The sequence below is a fragment of the Salmo salar genome, chromosome 13, assembly GCF_965601325.2.
Source record: "Salmo salar chromosome 13, fSalSal1, whole genome shotgun sequence".
Taxonomy (NCBI): domain Eukaryota; kingdom Metazoa; phylum Chordata; class Actinopteri; order Salmoniformes; family Salmonidae; genus Salmo; species Salmo salar.
This window is the reverse complement of record NC_138303.1, coordinates 49,379,659-49,404,034: the sequence shown is the minus strand read 5'-3', so window position 1 is coordinate 49,404,034 and position 24,376 is coordinate 49,379,659. Positions and strand designations below refer to the sequence as shown.

The following is a 24,376-nucleotide window of genomic DNA, read 5'->3' as shown; positions in this document are numbered from 1 at the left end:
ACCCAAATCCAGATAGCTGATGTTCTGAAAGAGCTGCAAAATCTGGACCCCTACAAATCAGCTGGGCTAGACAATATGGACCGGACCCACTCTTTCTAAAATGATCTGCCGAAATTGTTGCAACCCCTTGTTACAAAGGAGAGGTTGAACAGGCTTTGCATCGTCTGTGTTACCTAAAGATTGGAAAGCTGATGCGGTCATCCCCCTCTTCAAAGGGGGAGACACTCTAGACCCAAACTGTTACAGACCTGTATCCATCCTGCCTTGCCTTTCCAAAGTCCTCGAAAGCCAAGTTAACAAACAGATCAATGACCATTTCGAATCCCACCGTACCTTCTCCACTATGCTATCTGGTTTCCGAGCTGGTCATGAGTGCACCTCAGCCACGCTCAAGGTCCGAAATGATATCATAACCGCCATCAATAAAAGACAGTACTGTGCAGCCGTCTTCATTGACCTGGCAAAAGCTTTCGACTTTGTCAATCACCGCATTCTTATCGGCAGACTCAATAGCCTTGGTTTCTCAAATGACTGCCTCGCCTGGATCACCAACTACTTCTCAGATAGAGTTCGGTGTGTCAAATCAGAGGGCCTGTTGTCCGGTCCTCTGGCGGTCTCTATGGGGGTGCCACAGGTTTCAATTCTCGGGCGGACTCTCTCTCTGTATACATCAATGATGTCGCTCTTGCTGCTGGTAATTCTCTGATCCACCTCTACGCAGACGACACCCTTCAGTATACAGTGAGGGAAAAAAGTATTTGATCTCCTGCTGATTTTGTACGTTTGCCCACTGACAAAGAAATGATCAGTCTATAATTTTAATGGTAGGTTTATTTGAACAGTGAGAGACAGAATAACAACAAAAAAATCCAGAAAAACGCATATCAAAAATGTTATTAATTGATTTGCATTTTAATGAGGGAAATAAGTATTTGACCCCCTCTCAATCAGAAAGATTTCTGGCTCCCAGGTGTCTTTTATACAGGTAACGAGCTGAGATTAGGAGCACACTCTTAAAGGGAGTGCTCCTAATCTCAGCTTGTTACCTGTATAAAAGACACCTGTCCACAAAAGCAATCAATCAATCAGAATCCAAACTCTTCACCATGGCCAAGACCAAAGAGCTCTCCAAGGATGTCAGGGACAAGATTGTAGACCTACACAAGGCTGGAATGGGCTACAAGACCATCGCTAAGCAGCTTGGTGAGAAGGTGACAACAGTTGGTGCGATTATTCGCAAATGGAAGAAACACAAAAGAACTGTCAAGTCTCCCTCTGCCTGGGGCTCCATGCAAGATTCCACCTCGTGGAGTTGCAATGATCATGACAACGGTGAGGAATCAGCCCAGAACTACACGGGAGGATCTTGTCAATGATCTCAAGGCAGCTGGAACCATAGTCACCATGAAAACAATTGGTAACACACCACGCCGAGAAGGACTGAAATCCTGCAGCGCCCGCAAGGTCCCCCTGCTCAAGAAAGCACATATACATGCCCGTCTGAAGTTTGCCAATGAACATCTGAATGATTCATTGGACAACTGGGTGAAAGTGTTGTGGTCAGATGAGACCAGAATGGAGCTCTTTGGCATCAACTCAACTCGCCGTGTTTGGAGGAAGAGGAATGCTGCCTATGACCCTAAGAACACCATCCCCACTGTCAAACATGGAGGTGGAAACATTATGCTTTGGGGGTGTTTTTCTGCTAAGGGGACAGGACAACTTCACCGCATCAAAGGGATGATGGACGGGGCCATGTACTGTCAAATTTTGTGTGAGAACCTCCTTCCCTCAGCCAGGGCATTGAAAATGGGTCTTGGATGGTATTCCAACATGACAATGACCCAAAACACACGGCCAAGGCAACAAAGGAGTGGCTCAAGAAGAAGCACATTAAGGTCCTGGAGTGGCCTAGCCAGTCTCCAGACTTTAATCCCATAGAAAATCTGGGGAGGGAGCTGAATGATCGAGTTGCCAAACGTCAGCCTTGAAACCTTAATGACTTGGAGAAGATCTGCAAAGAGGAGTGAGACACAATCCCTCCTGAGATGTGTGCAAACCTGGTGACCAACTACAAGAAACGTCTGACCTCTGTGATTGCCAACAAGGGTTTTGCCACCAAGTACTAAGTCATGTTTTGCAGAGGGGGTCAAATACTTATTTCCCTCATTAAAATGCAAATCAATTTATAACATTTTTGACATGCGGTTTTCTGGATTTTTTTGTTGTTATTCTGTCTCTCACTGTTCGAATAAACCTACCATTAAAATGATAGACTGATAATTTCTTTGTCAGTGGGCAAACGTACAAAATCAGCAGGGGATCAAATACTTTTTTCCCTCACTGTACATGTGGAAATACATGTGTTAATACTATACTGTGTTAACAAACCTCCAAACGAGCTTCAATGCCATACAAGACTCCTTCCGTGGCATCCAACTGCTCTTAAATGCTAGTAAAACTAAATGCATGCTCTTCAACCGATTGCTGCCCACACCTGCCCGTCCAACTAGCATCATTACTCTGGACGGTTCTGACTTAGAATATGTGGACAACTCCAAATACCTAGGTGTCTGGTTAGACTGTAAACTCTCCTTCCAGACTCACATTAAGCATCTCCAATCCAAAATTAAATCTAGAATCGGCATCCTATTTCGCAACAAAGCCTCCTTCACTCATGCTGCCAAACATACCCTCTTAAAACTGACTATCCTACCAATCCTTGACTTCGGCGATGTCATTTACAAAATAGCCTCCAATACTCTACTCAGAAAATTGGATGTAGTCTATCACAGCGCCATCCGTTTTGTAACCAAAGCCCCGTATACTACCCACCACTGTGACCTATATGCTCTCGTTGGTTGGCCCTCGCTACACATTCGTCGCCAAACCCACTGGCTCCAGGTCATCTATAAGTCTTTGCTAGGTAAAGCCCTGCCTTAGCTCACTGGTCACCATAGCAACACCCACCCAAAGCACGTGCTCCAGCAGGTATATTTCACTGGTAATCCCCAAAGCCAACATCTCCATTGGCCGCATCTCCTTCCAGTTCTCTGCTGCCAATGACTGGAACGAATTGCATAAATCACTGAAGCTGGAGACTCATATCTCCCTCACTAACTTCAAGCATCAGCTATCAGAGCAGCTTACCGATCACCGCACCTCATCCCCATATTGTTATTTATTTTTTTGGCTCTTTTGCACCCCGGTATCTCTACTTGAACATCATCATCTGCACATTAACACACGAGTGTTAGTGGCGAAATAATTACAATTTAGCATTATGGCCTATTTATTGCCTTACCTTCCTAATCTTACTACATCTGCACATACTGTACATAGATTTTTCTATTGTGTTATTGACTGTACGTTTGTTTATGTGTAACTCTGTGTTGTTGTTTGTGTCGCACTGCTTTGCTTTATCTTGGCCAGGTCGCAGTTGTAAATGAGAACTTGTCTCAACTGGCCTACCTGGTTAAATAAAGGTGAAATAAAATATGGAGACAATTAGAAAGGAGGGGAGTAAAAGCTGAGAATAACAGTAATGAGTAAAACAGAGTGTGAATAACATCAAATGAGACTGACAGAAGTGTGAGACTGAAAATATAATACAAACAAATACACCCATGAAGTGCAAATAATGAGGCATATGGAAAGAGAGAAGAAGAGAATAAAAGAGAGTGGGAGGATTAGAGAGAAACATATACAGAATAAGAGAAGAGAAGAGAGCAAGAGAGACAGAGCGAGAACGAGGGAGAAAAAGAGAACCAGAGAGAAAAAAGTGAGAGGGGAGAAAAGCCAGAAAGAATGACAGAATGGTATGAAGGACAGAGTCTGTTCTCTCACCATGGTGGATGATTCCGTTCTCCAGCAGAGCTTGACCCAAGTTGACCCCCTCGTCTGGCTTGCTGATCTCTCCACTCTCTATCAGCCACGACACAAACTCACTGTGGTTACAAGGACACAACACTTTAGTATAATAATGTGTAACATAAATAAACAAGGTGTTAAGAGTTTAAAAGACAGACCAAATGCCATTTAGAAGATGCTTTCATCCAAAGTGAGTGCATACATTTCTGTATAATGTGGCCCCAGCAGGAATCGAACCCTGAGCCACACAGATCCAATATTATGGGATACAGTCAGACTGGACCCCAGCAAGACTTGCAGTCATCATGGCATCAGCAAATGGGGAACCCAATAATGAAATTAATGAATTATTCATTATTGAGATCCCCATTTCCTGATGCCATGATGACTGCTAGTCTTCCTGGGGTCCAGCCTGACTTGTTTTTTCTCTGCCCGGAGTACCCCTTAAGTACCTTCTCATGTGCATTTCATTCTTTTCAAGTACCCCCTGTAGATAAGCCAAGTACCCATAGGGGTCCTAGTACCCCTTGTTGGGAACCACTGGTATAGAATACAGATATAGCTTTACGCAAGGATAGTTCAAAATGAGAAGGGCAACTACAGTTCTAGGAGAGGTAAAGGTTGTGCAGGCTTTTTGTTTCAGCCTGGCATTAACACTACTGATTCTGGATATCAGTGCTATTCACCTTAGACTGTATGCAGTCACCTGAATTATATAATGGCACACACACACACACCTTTTAAAACCCATTGTAACAGATAAGCGCTCTCAAAAGGTACGGAGGTGCCTTCTCTCTTCCCTTTCATTCGTCTCTCCCGCTTCCCTTCTTTATCCCCTATTCCACATCTCCTAAACCTTTCAATCCCTCTGCCCCTTCTCCCTTGCTCCCGTTGTCCTCCCTCCCACCTTAAAACACCCTCTTTCTCACTCTCTTTTTTCACTCCCTCCAAAATGTGCCAATTTGTATTAATGGCTTTTGTGGCACCATTCATATACACGCCTCATCATATTTAAATATAGCATTTTCTCTCCTCAGACTGTATTGTCCCTCTTGAGACACTGAGCAAACCAGATGTTTGGAGCAAATCAAATTAAATTTCCCTCTGCTCAATGTTCCACGCCACTGAGCAAACTCAATTTCCCATTGAACGACGGACAGTGAATGTGAGCGAGTGTCTGAATGTGTGTGTGAGTGAGCATTGCTGAGAACGCAGTCTAAATGTGTGATTCCTGTGTGTGTGTTCATGCAAAACGTGCGAGTGTGCTTGTGTACCCTGCTGCGAAAGCAGGGTAAATGTATGATTCCTCTGCATGTGTTCATGCCAAATGTGTATGTATGAACGAGCGAGCATTCATGAGCAGTTCTGCCAAAGCAGGCTAAATGTGTAATTTGTGTGTGTGTGTGTGTGTGTGTGTGTGTGTGTGTGTGTGTACACAATGTAAAATGTAAATGTACAATAAAGTTAAGGGATTATCTCAGTGTGTGTGTGTACTGTATGTGTGCGTGCATGCATATGAACACGTGTCTGTATCGGACATTCTGCACAGCATGCTACAATGTCATCTAAATTAGCTATCGGATATACTATATCAGAGTCAACATGAGGGTTTCTTCGTCTTGAACAAGGAACTTGATATTGCAAATGTTGTTTCTATTGTGCAAGATACTAATCTGTCAAATTAATGAATCTTGTGAAAACCACATCCAGCATACACAAGATCTGGGTCGTATTCATTAGTGCACAACATAGCAAAACATAGAAAAATGTTTGTAACATAAAACTAAAACAAGGGTTTCTTATTGGACAATAACATAAGAATTAAGGTAATCCTTCCATGTTTGGGCCTGTTTTCTTCCATTTCGTGCCAATGAATACTGTCCTGGTGCATTGCCAAACCCAAGATGCAATACAGGCACCAATGTGAGCAAAGAAACCTGCATTAGGAAATTGGCTGAGAAAGAGGAAGGCTAAAAGAAGAACCAAATACGACCAACTGCCTAAATACGATGTTGAAAAATTGTGGAATTAGGGAGCTACGAAGATAAATGGCACCGTCAAATTGGCATTCTGTACCAGATTAATTTAATCCAATAACACTTAGTGACCAGTGTCATCTCCTGAAGTGAGCTATGCTCATTTATAATAACATCAGTAATACAGAGAGGTTGCGTTCAATAAAAACTGGAAGGGAAGGATGCAGGGAGGGAGGGAGGGAGACTTGCTGACAGGAGGGAAGAGTGCTGAAAAAGCCCCTCGTGTTTATATGGATGGCTTTTCCAAAACAGCCATGGAGATGGACGAGAACGCCCACCCACCCTCCGGCAGACACACACACCTACAGTCATTAACACACACACACACACACAGATTATTTGGCTGCATTAAGAAGAAGCCTAGAGTGTCAGCTAAAGACTTATAGAAATCTCTGGAACATGGTAACATCTCTGTTGATGAGTCTACGATTCATGAAACACTTAACAAGAATGGTGTTCATGGGAGGACACCACGGAAGAAGCCAATGCTGTCAAAAAAAATACATTCTGCCCGTCTGAAGTTCGCAAAAGAGCACCTGGATGTTCCACAGAGCTACTGTCAAAATATTATGTGGACAAATTAAACTAAAGTAGAGTTGTTTGGAAGGAACACACAACACTATGTGTGGAGAAAAACAGGCACAGCACACCAACATCAAAACCTCATCCCAACTGTAAAGTATGGTGGAGGGAGCATCATGGTCTGGAGCTGCTTTGCTGCCTCAGGGCCTGGACAGCTTGCTATCATCGACGGAAAAATGAATTCCCAAGTTTATCAAGACATTTTGCAGGAGTATGTAAGGCTACCTGTCCGCCAATTGAAGCTCAACAGAAGTTGGGTGATGCAACAGGACAACGACCCAAAACACAGAAGTAAATCAACAACAGAATGGCTTCAACAGAAGCCTTCTCGAGTGGCCCAGTCAAAGTCCTGACTTCAACCCGATTGAGATGCTGTGGCATGACCGAGAGTGGTTCACACTAGACATCCTAAGAATATTGCTGAACTGAAACAGTTTTGTAAAGAGGAATGATCCAAACTTCCTCCTGACTGTTGTGCAGGTCTGATCCGCACCTACAGAAAACATTTGGTTATTGCTGCCAAAGGAGGGTCAACCAGTTATTAAATCCAAGGGTTCACATACTTTTTCCAACCTACACTGTGAATGTTACACAGTGTGTTCAATAAAGACATGAAAACATGTTCTTGTTTGTGTGTTATTAGTTTAAGCAGACTGTGTTTGTCTATTGTTGTGACTTAGATGAAAACCATATCAAATTTTATGACCAATTTATGCAGAAAGGGTTCCCATACTTTTTCTTGCCACTGTATATGTGTGTTCATGCAATGTTTGTATGTGTGTATGTGTGCGTGTGTTCCCTGCTGTGGAAGCAGACTAAAAGTGTGATCCCCACATGTGTGTTCATGCCAAAGCGTGTGTGTGTGGGTGTGTGTGTTTGTGCGTATAACTGTGAAAGCAGGGTAAATGTATGATTCCTGTAGCGTGTGTGTTCATGGTAATTCACAGACACACCTTGAGGGGAGGGTCTTTCAAATGATGCTCTGGCAGTTAAAGGGAAGGTCTCTTCTCTAATGATGCTCTTTCTGTATTTGTTGGGAACCGTCGCCTCCGACGACAAAGTGCTTGGCTCCCAACACAGGGAGAAAAACAATTCCCAGACACCTCCCTCATCAGTTAATTATTCGGTGGGAAAGAACTCACTTTCCCATGAAGCACTTGGGCACGGTAGTCAGCTTTCGGCGCCGGTCCTTGATCAGGTGCCGGCTCTTGGTCATCATCATATGGTAGAGCTTCTCGCCTTTCTTGGCAATCATAACGTAGGCATCCCGCTCCATCCCTAGCTTCAGACCTGTTACCAACACAGAAAAACTCAAGGGGTCAGACACCAAAGCATTTTGCATATGAAGTTCATGAGACGGGTTATTATCGAAAGCCTAAGGTGTTAGAAACTGCTATCAATATTTGTCTAACCCAACTGTGAAATTCGTTTTCAGACGCAGGAAAGGAAGGGGAGAAAATATAGGGGTAAAGATAAATCCCTGTGTGGTAAGAGAGTGAAGGAGAGAAAGACTGCATCCCTCCTCTCACTGCATAACAAGCCATGCTGATTCCCATGACCTGCACAGGGGGGCTGCAGCAGTCACAGCAGCTTTTGTCTCACATTGCCAAAAAAACAAGAAGGCCCAACACCTAACCCTGAGGGACACCACCATTTCCTCCAGTCAGCCCTCTGACGTCTACACGTTTCAGCCCCCAAGGGGGAGAGGCTGTCACGGGGCGGTCAGAAGACGCAATGCCCCTGCCTGGAGGGCCTTGTTGGGGAGTCTGACACGGTACAGGGGCGTATGCCACCTCCTTCGGATGGAAATCCAGATGTAAATCTGTCCAGGTCTCGAACAATGTACTGTATCGACACTCGCCTGCTAATGTACTGTGACGCCACTGAGTGTTTATATCTTTGGTGTAGAGCAGCAGTTATGTTTACCAAGCTGCAACACAACTGAGATGAGAAATAATGTTATTTTTCATAATTTATGTAGAGACAATTCAAAACAACAGTTGATGTTGAGCCTTTGAAGGTCGACCATGCTCACAGAGCTACTAAACCATATACTGTAGATAAAACTAGCTCTGTTCTCAACTCTACCGTGGGGCTCTCTGAGCTGCTAAACTACACTGTTGGGCTCTCTGAACTTCGGAGCTCCATCATCAGGTTCTCTGATTGGCTAAACTCCTCTGTCCTGCTAAACCATGGGACTCTGACAATTCCAACTCAATTTGCGGGTGTGCCAGAGCTGGGTGCCGCTGATGGAGGTGGGGTTGGATTACACTTGACAGCAGCCGGAGTAGACTCAAACAAAGAGTGCCATTGGACAGACTGGGGTCTGGTCCTGGTGCAGGGGGCCCCAACCCTGGGCTGCTGCCCCAGCTGTCAGTGCCTGACGAGAGGACCCCTCTTCCCACGCGCACAGGCACAGACTAACATGCTAGCCCACTCATTTTCCCTCAACCTCCACAAAAACTTTGATAAGATGATCCCAGACCCATCCAGCTGCCAGGGCCACAACAAATCTTGGGAGTATTTAAAGGGGCCAGTGGTCAGTGCCCTTTTAAAGAGGTGTGCTGGGAGAATTGGAATCCAACAATGGGTCAGGTATCAATAGTAAAACAGGGATGAAAGGGATGTGCCGTGGATCTAATGGCCATGGTCAAACCTTCCAGATGTGGGCTAGGCCGGGGGTTCAGGGAGGGGGTGTTGGGGTTAGGGTTGGCTGCACTGTGACTGATCTGGTATCTATTAGCCTCAGGTCAATTTCCGCCTAACGTAACCGGATACCCAGAATGTCCCTTTGTACTCTGGAAAGCTCCACTTCTCGACTTTAGCCACAGGATCAGGTGCTGATACCATGACTTCTGCTGTGACCGCTCACTCAAGTCCATGCGGAAGGCTCCTTCGCTACATTTGAAATATTCAAGCTTTGTTGTACACAGCTAGAACCAGGTGTGGTTATTTGTTCAAAACCCTTGGCTGTTTAAGTTGAGTCATTGCCATATGCATTGAGTTTGGGGAAAGCTGTTGTGATTTCTGACTCCAACGCTATCAGGTGTCACCAGGCATGCCTACAGCCACAGAATCCTGTAAAAGCCTTTCAAGCTTTATTGGCACGCTCGGTGCGTTCCGGTTTCTGGCAAAGCTGCTGCTACTGCTCTTTTTCGGGCTCTGGCTTGGATCGAATAGTCCGTTTTTTTTTTGCACATCTCAAGTTTGTTTGTGAATTAACTGCTCGATAAAGCGCTCTCTCTCGGGGGTGTTGATTAGAAAACATGGGTCTCGTACTGCATCATACGAGGCGACTGGCTCTTTTCTTTGAATGTTAAACTCCAGGCTGTGTTCACCTGCATACATTTGGCAACACAGTTTAGGTCATCACGTCATGATCTTAAGACTATCTATGAAACAAAAGCTAGCTAGCTGGCTAGAGAGACTCTGGGTAGTAAGACATACTGTATCATAATCCACATACCATAAGCATACCACAACAGTCCTAATGATGCCTGCGTGCTACAACTGGAGCTCTCACAACAGACAGGAGGAATTATTTTGTTCCCTCTTGCAACGCTAACCATTTTTTTATCTGAACCATTATTGTGTTAGCAACCCATAGCGTAGCATTGCTGAGATACTGTATCAGTCGAGGAGGTCAGCCAGCACAACCAGAAAACATAATAGCATTCTTTCACACACTCCATGGAGGTGGGAGAGAAGGAGTTTGAGTGACATCCCTCTTTTCATTCTACTCACTCTCTCTCTGCTCTCGTTCCCTCAAGATGGCGTCGAGCCACTTCTGCTTATCCTCTGCGTTCTTGGCCATGCAGACGAACCACTTGTTCTTGGCCGTGTTGTGGATCTTCCAGCCGTTGGTCACTGTGTAGTTGTTGCTGTGGTAGTCAGCTGAGAAAAGAGGTACATAACAAGTAAGGGACCATGGTACAGTACACACCCCACATGACTCCTCTTCTTGAAATAACCTTTATTACATTTTTTAACCGCAATTCTGTTGATTGACATTGATATCAATACTGTACTACCTTTTTTACTTGGTGATAAAAGATGCAGTGTTAATGAACTTGTGTTGACCTCAGTTGTAACAAACTTGAGGGTAATGCAGCCTGCCTGGCCACACCACTCTCAAGCGTCACCTATCTTTGAAACACATTGGAATTGAAATATCCATCATTCGGTAAGTACTGCTACAAAATTCTCTCAATTTTACCAGCTATTTGGCTCCAGGTAACTAGTGCATAATTAATGGGTTGGGGTAATGGAGTTGCATTAGTGTAAAAGGTCACATACATTGATGTGAAACCCCATGGCCCGGAGGGAGGCATAGGGAGAAATAATCATGTTTGGGTGTGCATGGGGAATGGTATCAAACAATAGAAGATGTAAGAGGATGATGTTATTGCATTCATCCAATGAAAGCGGTGTAACTGTGTATACACACACACTCATGCTAAAAAGGTCTCCTTGCGCGAACGAGGAACTGGCCTTTGCTTTGTTTACATATGGATATGTTTGTTTACATGTTGTCTAGCTGTAGTTGTAAGTGCATGTCAATGTTGTAATATTTAGTTGAAGAACAAAAATCTTCAATCGGTCTTGTTCTTATTACTCTGAAACTAATCAATGGAATGGTGTAGAAGTGCAGTTATTTCAAGGGTGATTCATTGGGCTTCTACAATGCTACTAATCAACACATTATCAACCTTAGACAAGCTAAGATGGCAGTGTAAAGAGGACACATGACCTTGGCCTCACTATCAGGTTATACGGTCTCTCTGAGAAACATGCAGAGAGAGAACATGTTTTCCTTTGTGGTTTCCTCTGAAAGTACGAAGCGACAGGCAGCAAATAGCCTGTGGGGCACAGAGAAGAGGCATGTGAACCCAAGAAGAAGTGGATTCATACCCCTAAGGCCTACAGCTACAACTATAAATCCACTCACAGAAAACAACCAGACCTGGGTTCAAAGAGTACTTGAAATCTTTCAAATACTTTGAACATTTCCTTGAGCCTGTCTGGAGTGCAAGAACGGTGGGATTAGCATTTTAGGGGTTACTTCATTGGTTATATTGCCCCAGGCGAGCTCGATTAAGCACAACTAAAGTATTTGAACGATTTTAACTACTATTTGAACACAAGACCTGAAAAAAACAGGCTGGTGTGCAATAAACCACATGAGCAAAACAGTGTTGTAAATTGGTAAGTGCCAGTTCTTGCAACAGCATGCATCCCAGTAGTTCAAACGTGTGAAATGCTCTGAACCAATGTGCAGACCGCAGATTCATATAGTCACCTGACCGTTAGTAAGCAGTTCAAACATGAAAAACCTATGCGAGATTTTATTGCCACACCCAAACTGTAAACACTCATTAGTTTTGTATAATCTACTCTACCAGCTAATCTAGAAAGAAAGAAAATGGCTGGATGGATGGATGAATGAAAAGAGGGATGGATGGATGCTCCTATATGAACTGATGACTGGTGGGCCTGGCACGAACCTGTTCCATCCTCAACGTTTTCCACTTCCATCACCTCTGTGTTGATTCTTCCCCTGAACACGTACAGGGGGCCATTGATGGACTTGGTCCTCTTTGTGGATTTCTTCCCAGTTACCCTACGAAATTGAACATAAAATTGTGAAAATGTGTTATTCCTGCTCAGAAACAATGTGTTGGGAACTTTGAAAAAACAACAATTATACAGTGCTCAAGCACACACAGGCGTAAGTACGCACACACACGTTAGGTTGACTTGTTTTGTTTGCATATAAAATGAGCTTGGTACACACTTCACAAACAGGATTTAGCGATTTACTCAGTTTTTCCATGTCTGGCTTCTTTCTATGGTGACTTCTCGTCAATGAATGAAAACACATTCCTGCCACTTTCCTGAGGTGCATGACTCCGTCACTCCTTCCCTTCCTACCCAATCTCACCTGGACTTCCTCTTGCAGTAGACCAGGAGGTTGTCAAACAGGAAGAAGACTCTCTCCTGGATGTTGCCGGCGGAGATCTTGAGCAGGTTGCCGTGGAGCAGCAGCTCGGTACAGATGTCAATCAGATTGGTGCCCTGGGGACAGACAGTCAAGAGAGGGTGGCAATTAGATCACTGGTGCCTGTCATAATCTATCAAATCGTATTTGTCACATGCTTTGTAAGTGAAATGCTTACTTATGGGCCCTTCCCAACAATGCAGAGGAACATTTTAAAATAATAAACACAAGGAATAAATACGCAATGTGAGTAACGTTAACTTGGCTATATACACGGGTTACCAGAACCGAGTCGATGTGCAGTGGTACAAAGTAATTGAGGTAGATATGTACATATAGGTAGGGGTAAAGTGACTAGGCAACAAGATAGATGATAAACAATAGAAGCAGCGTATGTGATTAATCAAAAGAGTTAGTGCAAAAATGGTCAATACAGATAGGCTAGCTAGTTGGTTAACTATTTAGCAGTCTTACAGTATGGCTTGGGGGTAGAAGCTGTTCAGGGCCGTGCAGTAGCAGATGGAACAGTTTGACTTGGGTGACTGGAGTTTTTCAACATCGTCTGACACCGCCTGGTATAGAGGTCCTGGATGGCAGGAAGCTCGGCCCCAGTGATGTACTGGGCCGTAGAAACTACCCTCTGTAGTGCCTTGTGGTAAGATGCCAAGCAGTTGCCATACCAAACGGTGATGCAGCCAGTCAAGATGCTCTCAACGATGCAGCTGTAGAACTTTGAGGATCAGAGGTCCTATGCCAAATCTTTTGTCACGCCTTTTTCACAACTGTGTTGGTGTGTGTGGACCATGTTAATTCCTTAGTGATGGAGACACCGAGAAACTTGAAGCTCTTGACCCACTTCACTAAAGACCCTTCGATATGGATGGGGGCTTGCTCGGCCCGCCGTTTCCTGTAGTCCACGATCAGCTACTTTGTCTTACTGACGCTGAAAGAGACATTGTCCGCCACTGACCTCTCATCGTCGTCGGAGATCAGGTCTACCACTGTTGTGTAGCCAGCAAACTTAATGATGGTGTTGAAGTCATGAGCGGCCACGTAGCCATGGGTGAACAGGGAGTACAGGAGGGGACTAAGCGAGCACCTGAGGGGGCCCTGTGTTGGAGGGTCAGCGCGGTGGATGTGTTGTTGCCTACCCTCACCAACTGGGGGTGGCCCATCAGGAAGTCCAAGATCCAGTTGCAGAGGGAGGTGTTCAGTCCCAAGGTTCCTGAGCTTAGGGATGAGCTTGGAAGGCACTATGATGTTGAACGAAGAGCTGTAGTCAATGAACAGCATTCTCACATAGGTGTTCCTCTTGTCCAGGTGGGAGAGGGCAGTGTGGAGTGCAATAGAGTTGGCGTCATCTGCGGATTTTTTGGGGGTGGTATGCGAATTAGAGTGGGTCCAGGGTGTCTGTACCGATGTGAGCCATCAATAGCCTTTCAAAGCATTTCATGGCTTTAGATGTGAGTGCTACAGGGTGATAGTGATTTAGACAGGTTACCTTGGCGTTCTTGGGTACAGGGACTATGGTGGTGTGCTTGAAACATGTAAGTATTACAGACTGAGTCAGGGAGAGGTTGAAAATGTCAGTGAAGATACTTGCCAGATAGTCAGCACATGCTCCGAGTACGTAATCCTTATGGAAATATTAACCTGTTTAAAAAGGTCTTAATCACATCGGCTATGAAGAGTGAGATCACACGGTCATCAAGAACAGCTTGTGCTCTCATGCATGGTTCAGAGTTGCTGGTCTCGAAGCGAGCATAGAAGGAATTTAGCTCATTTGGTAGGCCTCGTGCCACTGGAGAGCTTGCGGCTGTGTGTGTGTACGCGAGTATAACAATGATTTCAAAATGTATTTTGAATTCACTTTCACCCTTTCTCACAGAATTTATTTACCCTGGGAGTGCTCTACCCCAATCCAAAAATACAAAAGGCAGCTGTGAGAATTCATTAATCGGATGACATTGGATTCGTTCAAACCATTTGTTTCCATTTCATTGTGCCAATAGGTTTGAATGAACAACAGCCGACACCCTTATTCATTCCTACTGTTACACAACAGAACAATAGAGTATACAACATAATCAAGTCCTTCCCTGAATATTTCAATTACCCTTAACATAAGACAAAAGTCAGCTGTCCAAACAGAAATCTACAGACTGCCTTTAACCTTTTCGCATGTGAGTTCCAAATATCTCTAACGGTCAACCCAGTATGAGTTGTTTTATGCATGTGATGTCAGAATGCACTCACTGTTCCAAAATATGATTGATATGCAACAGGACAGTTAACACGTGCTGCCTGCTAATTATCTATAAGCTGTTTCAACTTGTCAATTTCTAATTATTTTCCAACAAGTTGTATTTTCTAACAACAGTTAGAATTGAGGTGTGTTCCACCTCCTCATTAATTCACATAGAAGCAGCCCATTTCAGTGTTGTGGACAATTTATGTTTGAGGCTTTACTGAGCTGGATAAACTCTCTTCGAGGACAGCCCAAGCACTTCCCCAGTTTTTCCGCAGATAAAGTATGCAGACATTTGCACAGTCATGCACGAACTGGCACATTTTCTCGCTGGTACTCACATTGCCTTCATTGTTGTTTTCCTTACAAATAATAACTTTGGACATGTATGCGCTCCTCTCAAAGTAAGTGCCTTATTTTCTGTATATGCACGTACAGTCAAAAGTTTGGAAACACCTACTCATTCAAGGGTGTTCATTGGTACTATTTTCTTCATTGTAGAATAATAGTGAAGAAATAAAAACGATGAAAAAAACCCACATATGGACTCATCTAGTAACCCCCCCCCCCAAAAAAAGTGTTAAGCAAATCAAAATATATTTTATATTCTTCAAAGTAGCTACCCTTGCCTTGATGACAGCTTTGCACACTCCTGGCATTCTCTCAAACAGCTTCACCTGGAATGCTTTTCCAACAGTTTTGAAGGAGCACATATGCTGAGCACTTGTTGGCTGCTTTTCCTTCACTCTGCGGTCCAACTCATCCCAAAACCATCTCAGTTGGGTTGAGGTCGAGTGATTGTGAAGGCCAGGTAATCTGATGCAGCACTCCATCACTCTCCTTCTTGGTCAAATAGTCCTTACACAGCCTGGAGGGGTGTTGGGTCATTGTCCTGTTGAAAAACAAATAGTCCCACTAACTCGTTTTATTACCAAATTTTCCTCCCCAATTTCATGGTATCCAATTTGTAGCAACAGTCTTGTCCCGTTGCTGCAACTCCCGTATGGACTCGGGACTGGCGAATTCCGAGAGCCGTGCGTCATCCGAAACACAACCCAGCCAAGCCGCATTGCTTCTTGACACAATGCTCGCTTAATCCGGAAGCCAGCCGCACCAATGTGGCGGAGGGAACACCGTACACCTAGCGACCGTGTCAGCGTACAATGTGCCCGACCCGCCACAGGAGTCACTAGTGCGCAATGGGACAAGAACATCCCTTCCGGCCAAACCCTCCCCTAACCCGGACGGCGCTGGGCCAATTGTGTGCCTTCCCATGGGTCTCCCGGTCACGGCCGGCTGCGACAGAGCCTGGACTCGCCTCTTCCATGCTTCACTGTGGAAACCACACATGCAGAAATCATCCGTTCACCTACTCTGCGTCTCACAAAGACATTGGCGGTTGGAACCAAAAATCTCAAATTTGGACTCATCAGACCAAAGGACAGATTTCCACGGTCTAATGTCCATTGCTCGTGTTTCTTGGCGCACGCAAGTCTCTTCTTCTCATTGATGTCCTTTAGTAGGTGGTTTCTTTGCAGCAATTCGACCATGAAGGCCTGATTCACGCAGTCTCCTCAGAACAATTGATGTTGAGATGTGTCGGTTACTTGAACTCTGTGACACATTTATTTGGGCTGTAATCTGAGGTGCAGAGAACTCTAATGAACTTATCCTCTGCAGCAGAGGTAACTCTGGGTCTTCCTTTCCTGTGGCGGTCCTCATGAGAGCCAGCTTCATCATAGCGCTTGATAGTTTGAGAGACTGCACTTGAAGAAACTATCAAAGTTCTTGGTTGACTGACCTTCATGATTCCATGTGTGTAATTCCATAGTTTTGATGTAGAAAAATGTCAAAATATAGAAAAACCTGGAATGAGTAGGTGTGTCAAACTTTTGACTGGTACTGTATGCATGCATGCATGTATGTACAGTTGAAGTTGGAAGTTTACATACACTTAGGTTGGAGTAATTAAAACTCATTTTTCAAGCACTCCACAAATTTCTTGTTAACCTGTTAGGGCTAGGGGGCAGTATTTACACGGCCGGATAAAAAATGTACCCGATTTAATCTGGTTATTACTACTGCCCAGAAACTAGAATATGCATATAATTATTGGCTTTGGATAGAAAACACCCTAAAGTTTCTAAAACTGTTTGAATGGTGTCTGTGAGTATAACAGAACTCATATGGCAGGCAAAAACCTGAGAAGATTCTGTACAGGAAGTACTCTCTCTGACCATTCCTTGGGCTTCTTGTCTCTGTTTATTGAAAACTTAGGATCTTTGCTGTAACGTGACACTTCCTACGGCTCCCATAGGCTCTCAGAACCCGGGAAAAAGCTGAATGATGTACATTAGCTGGCTGAAAAACATTAGCGCCTTTGGTAAGTGCTCTGTCAGAGGACCATCAGACTGAGGCGCGTGCACGAGGGCGACACCATGTTTTTATTTTCTCTCTCTTTGAACTAAAACACGATTTCCTGGTCGGAATATTATCGCTTTTTTACGAGAAAAATGGCATAAAAATTGATTTTAAACAGCGGTTGACATGCTTCGAAGTACGGTAATGGAATATTTAGAATTTTTTTGTCATGAAACGCGCCGGGCGCGTCACCCTTTTTTACCCTTTCGGATAGTGTCTTGAACGCACGAACAAAACGCCGCTATTTGGATATAACTATGAATTATTTGGAACCAAACCAACATTTTGTTATTGAAGTAGAAGTCCTGGGAGTGCATTCTGACGAAGAACAGCAAAGGTAATAACATTTTTCTTATAGTAAATCTGACTTTGGTGAGGGCTAAACTTGTTGGGTGTCTAAATAGCTAGCCCTGTGATGCCGGGCTATCTACTTAGAATATTGCAAAATGTGCTTTCACCGAAAAGCTATTTTAAAATCGGACATAGCGAGTGCATAGAGGAGTTCTGTATCTATAACTCTTAAAATAATTGTTATGTTTTTTGTGAACGTTTATCGTGAGTAATTTAGTAAATTCACCGGAAGTTTGCGGTGGGTATGCTAGTTCTGAACGTCACATGCTAATGTAAAAAGCTGGTTTTTGATATAAATATGAACTTGATTGAACAAAACATGCATGTATTGTATAACATAATGTCCTAAGATTGTCATCTGATGAAGATCATCAAAGGTTAGTGCTGCATTTAGCTGTGATTTGGGTTTATGTGACATTATATGATAGCTTGAAAAATGGGTGTCTGATTATTTCTGGCTGGGTACTCTGCTGACATAATCTAATGTTTTGCTTTCGTTGTAAAGCCTTTTTTAAATCGGACAGTGTGGTTAGATTAACGAGAGTCTTGTCTTTAAAATGGTGTAAAATAGTCATATGTTTGAGAAATTGAAGTAATAGCATTTCTAAGGTAATTGAATAACGCGCCACGGGATTCCACTGGCTGTTACGTAGGTGGGACGAAATCGTCCCAATGGCCCTAGAGAAGTTAACAAACTATAGTTTTGGCAAGTCGAATAGGACATCTACTTTGTGCATGACACAAGTAATTTTACCAACAATTGTTTACAGACAGATTATTTCACTTATAATTCACTGTATCCCAATTCCAGTGGGTCAGAAGTTTACATACACTAAGTTGACTGTGCCTTTAAACAGCCTGGAATTTTTTTACATTTGATGCCATGGCTTTAGAAGCTTCTGATAGGCTAATTGACATCATTTGAGTCAATTGGAAGTGTACCTGTGGATGTATTTCAAGGCCTACCTTCAAACTCAATGCATCTTTCCTTGACATCATGAAAATACAAATAAAAATAAAATCAGCCAAGACCTCAGAAAATAAATTGTAGACCTCCACAAGTCTGGTTCATCCTTGGGAACAATTTACAAACGCCTGAAGGTACCACGTTCATCTGTACAAAGAATAGTAAGCAAGTATAAACACCATGGGACCACGCAGCCGTCATACCGCTCTTGAAGGAGACACGTTCTGTCTCCTAGAGATGAACGTACTTTGGTGCGAAAAGTGCAAATCAATCCCAGAACAATAGCAAAGGACCTTGTGAAGATGCTGGAGGACATAGTTACAAGAGTAGCTATATCCGCAGTAAAATGAGTCCTATATCGACATAACCTGAAAGGCCGCTCAGCAAGGAAGAAGCCACTGCTCCAAAACCACCATACAAAAAGCCAGACTACAGTTTCCAACTGAACATGGGGACAAAGATCATACTTTTTGGAGAAATGTCCTCTGGTCTGATGAAACAAAAATAGAACTGTTTGGCCATAATGACCATCGTTATGTTAGGAGGAAAAAGGGTGAGGCTTGTGTCATGACGTTGGCCTGTGGGTAAGGTTTATGACCCCCCCCCCCCCCATAAATACCTTTCTCCCTTCCCCTCTCTGAATCTACTGAAGGACTTGAATAGCCTGTGTTAAATATAGAGAGTCTGGGAACATCAAACAAATGGGGAAAGGTACCACATATTTTGTTAATAAAACCAGTTGGAAATATGCTTGGGAACGTAATGAGTATGTATGTCAGTTCGGTTGTCATCTGAGACATTATGACTGATGACAGGACGACATAAACTCTATCTGAGAAAGTATATGCCCTCTAGTTATCAGAGTCACATGGAATTGTTATGCAATTGAAATGTTTGATATTGAAAATGTTTGTTAGGAGATGAAATGTAATTTTAGCTTCCGAATGAGAGATTTGGGTTTTCATAAGGAAAGTGCCCTGCTCGATCAGTGGCCCAACCCTGTGAAGAGACAGGGGTTATAAACGATGAAACACCTCCCTCCCCCTCTCCACTATATAATCCTTTGACGAAAAGATAACCACGGGGGTTCCAGTACGGGAGGTCTGCAGCCTCTACGTTAGAAGGACACACATGTCAAGTACAGAACTAAGCCAACCTCGGCGTGAGCTCTGGTATGAACTGGTATGAACTTTGAGCTTATTCACTACAGAAGTGCTAATTCCTAGCCGTTGAGTTAGCAGCGGCCGCTGCTAACGTGGGTTAGGAAAGGACGGACGACGGATCCAGTCTAACAACCAGACGAAGATACCCCCACGTATCCAATGGACCACCATTGACATTCTTCCGAAAACAGGGAGATCTGTTGGCCAACCCGGCCAGCATCTACGACCAATCTACCGAAGCGCAGCTCAGAGTAAATATTTATTGCATTTTCCTTTTCCAAATGGGCGGTAATTTAGAATGCATAAGATAATGTATTTACGATAGCATAGCTGCTGTTTCTGTGTTCCTAAATCTTCCCGCTCTTTCATTCAAGCCCAACCCCTTTCCTTTGTGTAACTAGCTTTCATACAGGTTCCGTCCACCAGGACGTTTTCTGTATGACATCATTGTATTCTGTGTATTTGTAATTCTGTGTGATTAGTTAGGTATTTAGTAAATAAATAATTAAACCCAATTTTGTATTGCTGATTCAACTTGTTAGCCAGGGTTCGTGAAGATAGCCAAGAATTTACAACTTTCATTATGAGACTGAAAATAAGACAAGGGTTAATATTGACTGCTATCGAGGTAAAATATTACTAAGTATTTTAAGAGTTTATTCGGAAGATAACAGCTCTATAAACGTTCTTCCGTGGTGCCCCGACTTTCTAGTTAATTACATTTACATGATTAGCTTAATCAGGTAATATTAATTACAGAGAAATCATTTTATAAGTTAGCATGTCATATAACTTAATCCGGCATAGCCAAAGACACGACACTTGCAAGCTGAAGAACACCATCCCAACCCGGAAGCACGGGGGTGGCAGCATCATGTTGTGGGGGTGCTTTGCTGCAGGAGGGACTGGTGCACTTCACAACATAGATGGCATCATGAGGATGGACAATTATGTGGATATATTGAAGCAACATCTCAAGACATCAGTCAGGAAGTTAAAGCTTGGTCGCAAATGGGTCTTCCAAATGGACAATGACCCCAGGCATACTTCCAAAGTTGTGGCAAAATGGCTTAAGGACAACAAAGTCAAGGTATTTGAGTGGCATCACATAGCCCTGACCTCAAACCTATAGAAAGTTTGTGGGCAGAACTGAAAAAGCATGTGCGAGCAAGGAGGCCCACAAACCTGACTCAGTTACACCAGCTCTGTCAGGAGAAATGGGCCAAAATTAACCCAACTTATTGTGGGAAGCTTGTGGAAGGCTACCGGAAACGTTTGACCCAAGTTAAACAATTTAAAGGCAATGCTACCAAATACTAATTGAGTGTATGTACATTTCTGACCCACTGGGAATGTGATGAAAGAAATAAAAGCTGAAATAAATCACTCTCTCTACTAGTATTCTGACATTTCACATTCTTAAAATAAAGTCGTGATCCAAACTGACCTAAGACTGGGAATTTTTACTGGGATTAAATGTTAGGAATTGTGAAAAACTGAGTTTAAATGTATTTGGCTAAGGTGTATGTAAACTTCCGACTTCAACTGAATGCATGGAGCATAATGTATTTACAGTTTTATTCATGTTTTCAAGTACTGGTGACAAATAATGCCTTCTGATTCTTGCATAGATTGTATTGGACACCTATGGTGTGTGTAAAATAATTTTCTGAAGGTTGTACTTATTATAATGAGATAATGCTAAGCTATTTGCAAGCTGTGTGGGGCGCTATGTTTGTTGACATTATATAATGCATTCTGAGCATCACCTAAACGTCTGTTTGACCAAAGACGTTCTAATGAGGTGAAGGAATGGTTCACTCATCTTTTGTCTAAACTTCCGGAAGTGAATGAAGGGAAGGGAATGATCGTAGGTGACACACCTCCTTTATTAACATGCACATTGCAAACAGACCAAACTCATCTAGTCTGCTCTTATTATCTTTGGTTGACACAAAAAACAAAACATGGAAGCGCACACAAACTAGCCCATCGTCGGATTACTTTTGTTTTCTAGAAAGTTTTTTACTCAATTATTTTGATCAATGGTGAGCTCACCCGTAATGTGACGAATTATAAATAGTAATTGCTATTAGCTAATTCATATTGTGGTTTCTGTCAGCTGAGAGTTATCTAAATATGACGGCTTGTGTTACGTCAATCTTTCCTCAGTTAGCACTAGGACTAATGTAGCCTACATTTTCCGGTTCTGACGATTGTGTATGCTGTCGTTACTTCTGTGAATGTCTGAACATTGCATCCAAAAATAAACTGGTCACATTCAGGACATAACTTTGTAAGTACTGTGTTTGTGCAAAATGTTTTTGTGAAAAAACTGTGTGGCCAGCTCCAATGCTGACTGTTGTGTCAATCGAAGCTGGACGTTCTAAATAAGCATTCTAATCACACCGGTTTGAGCGTACGCTGCAGGGACCACAGTAGAATGATCACTCCCGTTTGTTGATATGTGTGAAAACGTTAAGTGCGAAAAACACTGTTATTATGGAAAACATAAACCAAAGTCTCACTTTTTCACAGGAAACAAAACCTTGGTGGCCTTTCAATGTCAAAGTTGAACGGCTGAAAACCGACCAACAAGGAGTCTTGTCAAACTAAACGGGAAAAACTGTTTGCTTGGCGTGTCTCTCAAACCGCATTTCAGGCGCGCCTGAATACCAGTCTATATCACTTGTCCTTCTTTAAGTCACTCACAAATTCTCAATTGAGAGATTCAACTTGTTTCATAATTCATTATCATTCAGGCTACATATTAAAGTCTCTCTGATTAGCTTTGTAGCTTTAGAAGCTGGATAACATCATCCAGTATGTGCTAAAAGCATTCATATGACTCGGTATGTGGCCAATTAACCTTTTTGACAACATGGTTGAACTTTAGGTCAATTCATAACAATTTAGTCATTAGATGTGACATTTGTAAGGCAGTATTTTTAGGCTTATACACTACCACAAAATGTAAACAAGAAAGCTAAAGGGATTTTCAAAGGTTGACCTATGGGATTTTAGCTGTGACGTTAATTATGTATGGGGGTGTGTCCGAAATGGCACCCTAAGGGCCCTGGTTGAAAGTAGTGCACTATATAGGGCCCCCATACTCAACTGGCGGACCAGATCTGTACCCAGAATGGGGTCAATATGGACAGCAGGTTCCAAAATGTATTTATTTATTTTTTACTTGGTTGGGCTTCGACCCCTGGTATCAAATAAACAAACATAAGACATGGAAGAATGCGTAGAACTGCAGGAAATGAGCTTTAAAAAAGCGAAAACAATCTCTTCCCAAAGGAAAATGTGCAGAATTGTGGGAAATTATCTTTAAAAATGCTAAATGTTCTCTCCACCAACAAGAGGTGTGTGAACAGTTTCGGGTCGCGTGGGTTGCGAGGTGGGGGTTTGTTACTACGATGATAAATTACATTATCCATCCGGACCTTTGCCATGTAGGAAATTTGTGCAACAGGACCTTCTCAAATAGTATCTGAGTACCCCTGATATAGGGAATAGTGCACAAAAAAAGGGAAAAGGGTGCCATTTCAGGTCAGATGGATTCCAACCAGCCTAGCAGACAGATAAGGTTTCGCCCGATCAATCCAATTCCATGTTTAACTGCAGAAAGCCAGGTGGTGGATGGAGGGAAGGAGGGATAGTGGGGGCTGTCTGTCTATCAGGGCAACGGTAATGCGCCTGGGCCTTGATTCCGCACTACTACATTCCAATTATGAGTGGAGAGTTCATTAAACTGGAACGTGGGGGAGTGGAGAAAGTAGGACTAATGGGCTAAAGATGGAATGCTTAAAGGGAGCAAGGAAGGGCAGAGCCTTTCATGAGAATGGACTGTGACCCGGAAGAAAGTAGATGGCAACTCTATGTCCCATTACTCATTCATCCTAATACTGCTAGGGGTCAATGCAAAGTGATATGAGAGAACCAATCCCAAACACAGATGTCCAGCTGCCCCCACGTCAGTAGGTAGAATTGAACTAGAGACATTGGAGAAAAAAAACGACAGTCACATTCCTATAGCAACACAACACATTGATCTGTGGAAGGGACCGCAATGACATCGTGACATTGGGCAGGGTGCCTGTTGGCCTTCCCTTGGCTCTTGAGCGAGTGGATTGTCCTCTCGGGGGCTAAGGGGAGTCAGGAGACAAGGGCTCTGTTGTGGAGGGTGAGGGATGTGTGAAAAACGCACTGGGCACCCCATTCCACTCCCAAGCCCTATCCATGCACTGTGCACGCTGGTGATTTGGGAGGCTGGAGGAGCGTTTTACCGTCACAGAAAATGAAATGGTGCTCAGTGGACTCTCGAAAACTGGCCAAAGCTTTTTCGCCACAGCCGTAACAGAGTGGGGATGGGGTCAATGAGGTGGACAGTGTGTGTGTGTGTGTGTGTGTGTGTGTGTGTGTGTGTGTGTGTGTGTAGTATACGTGTGTGAGAGATCAAGCTAGAAAGAGAGTGGGAAAATCCAATGACAAATCTCCAAACTCAGAGCATCCCTTTTCCATCCCTTTCAGGTCACATGTCCCATTTCTATATAAAAGGAGAACCTTGCCCTTTTCTCTCTCCCTCTCTCAATCCATCTTCATCTGACTCTCATCCATCTTTATCTCAGACCTCTCAATCTTTCTCTTCACCTCCCACCCCTCTCGCTCTCATCCTTCTCATTTTATATTACACCTCCTTCCTCCTTTCTCTCTTTTCACCTTCCATGTCCCTCT

General features: G+C 43.4%; 1 protein-coding gene across 2 annotated transcripts in view; it reads right to left on the bottom strand.

Moving 5' to 3' along the window:
* LOC106566945 (phosphatidylinositol 3,4,5-trisphosphate-dependent Rac exchanger 1 protein) overlaps window positions 1–24,376 on the bottom strand; it is a 160,302-nt gene that overhangs the window by 84,125 nt on the left and 51,801 nt on the right. For both annotated transcript variants that reach the window (XM_014135621.3, XM_014135623.3), the window contains 5 exons: window positions 12,430–12,563; window positions 11,993–12,108; window positions 10,233–10,382; window positions 7,631–7,778; window positions 3,847–3,947 (listed from right to left, as the gene is read on the bottom strand). In XM_014135621.3, coding sequence (XP_013991096.3) covers window positions 3,847–3,947; window positions 7,631–7,778; window positions 10,233–10,382; window positions 11,993–12,108; window positions 12,430–12,563 — 649 coding nt within the window. The remainder of the gene's footprint in view (window positions 1–3,846; window positions 3,948–7,630; window positions 7,779–10,232; window positions 10,383–11,992; window positions 12,109–12,429; window positions 12,564–24,376) is intronic.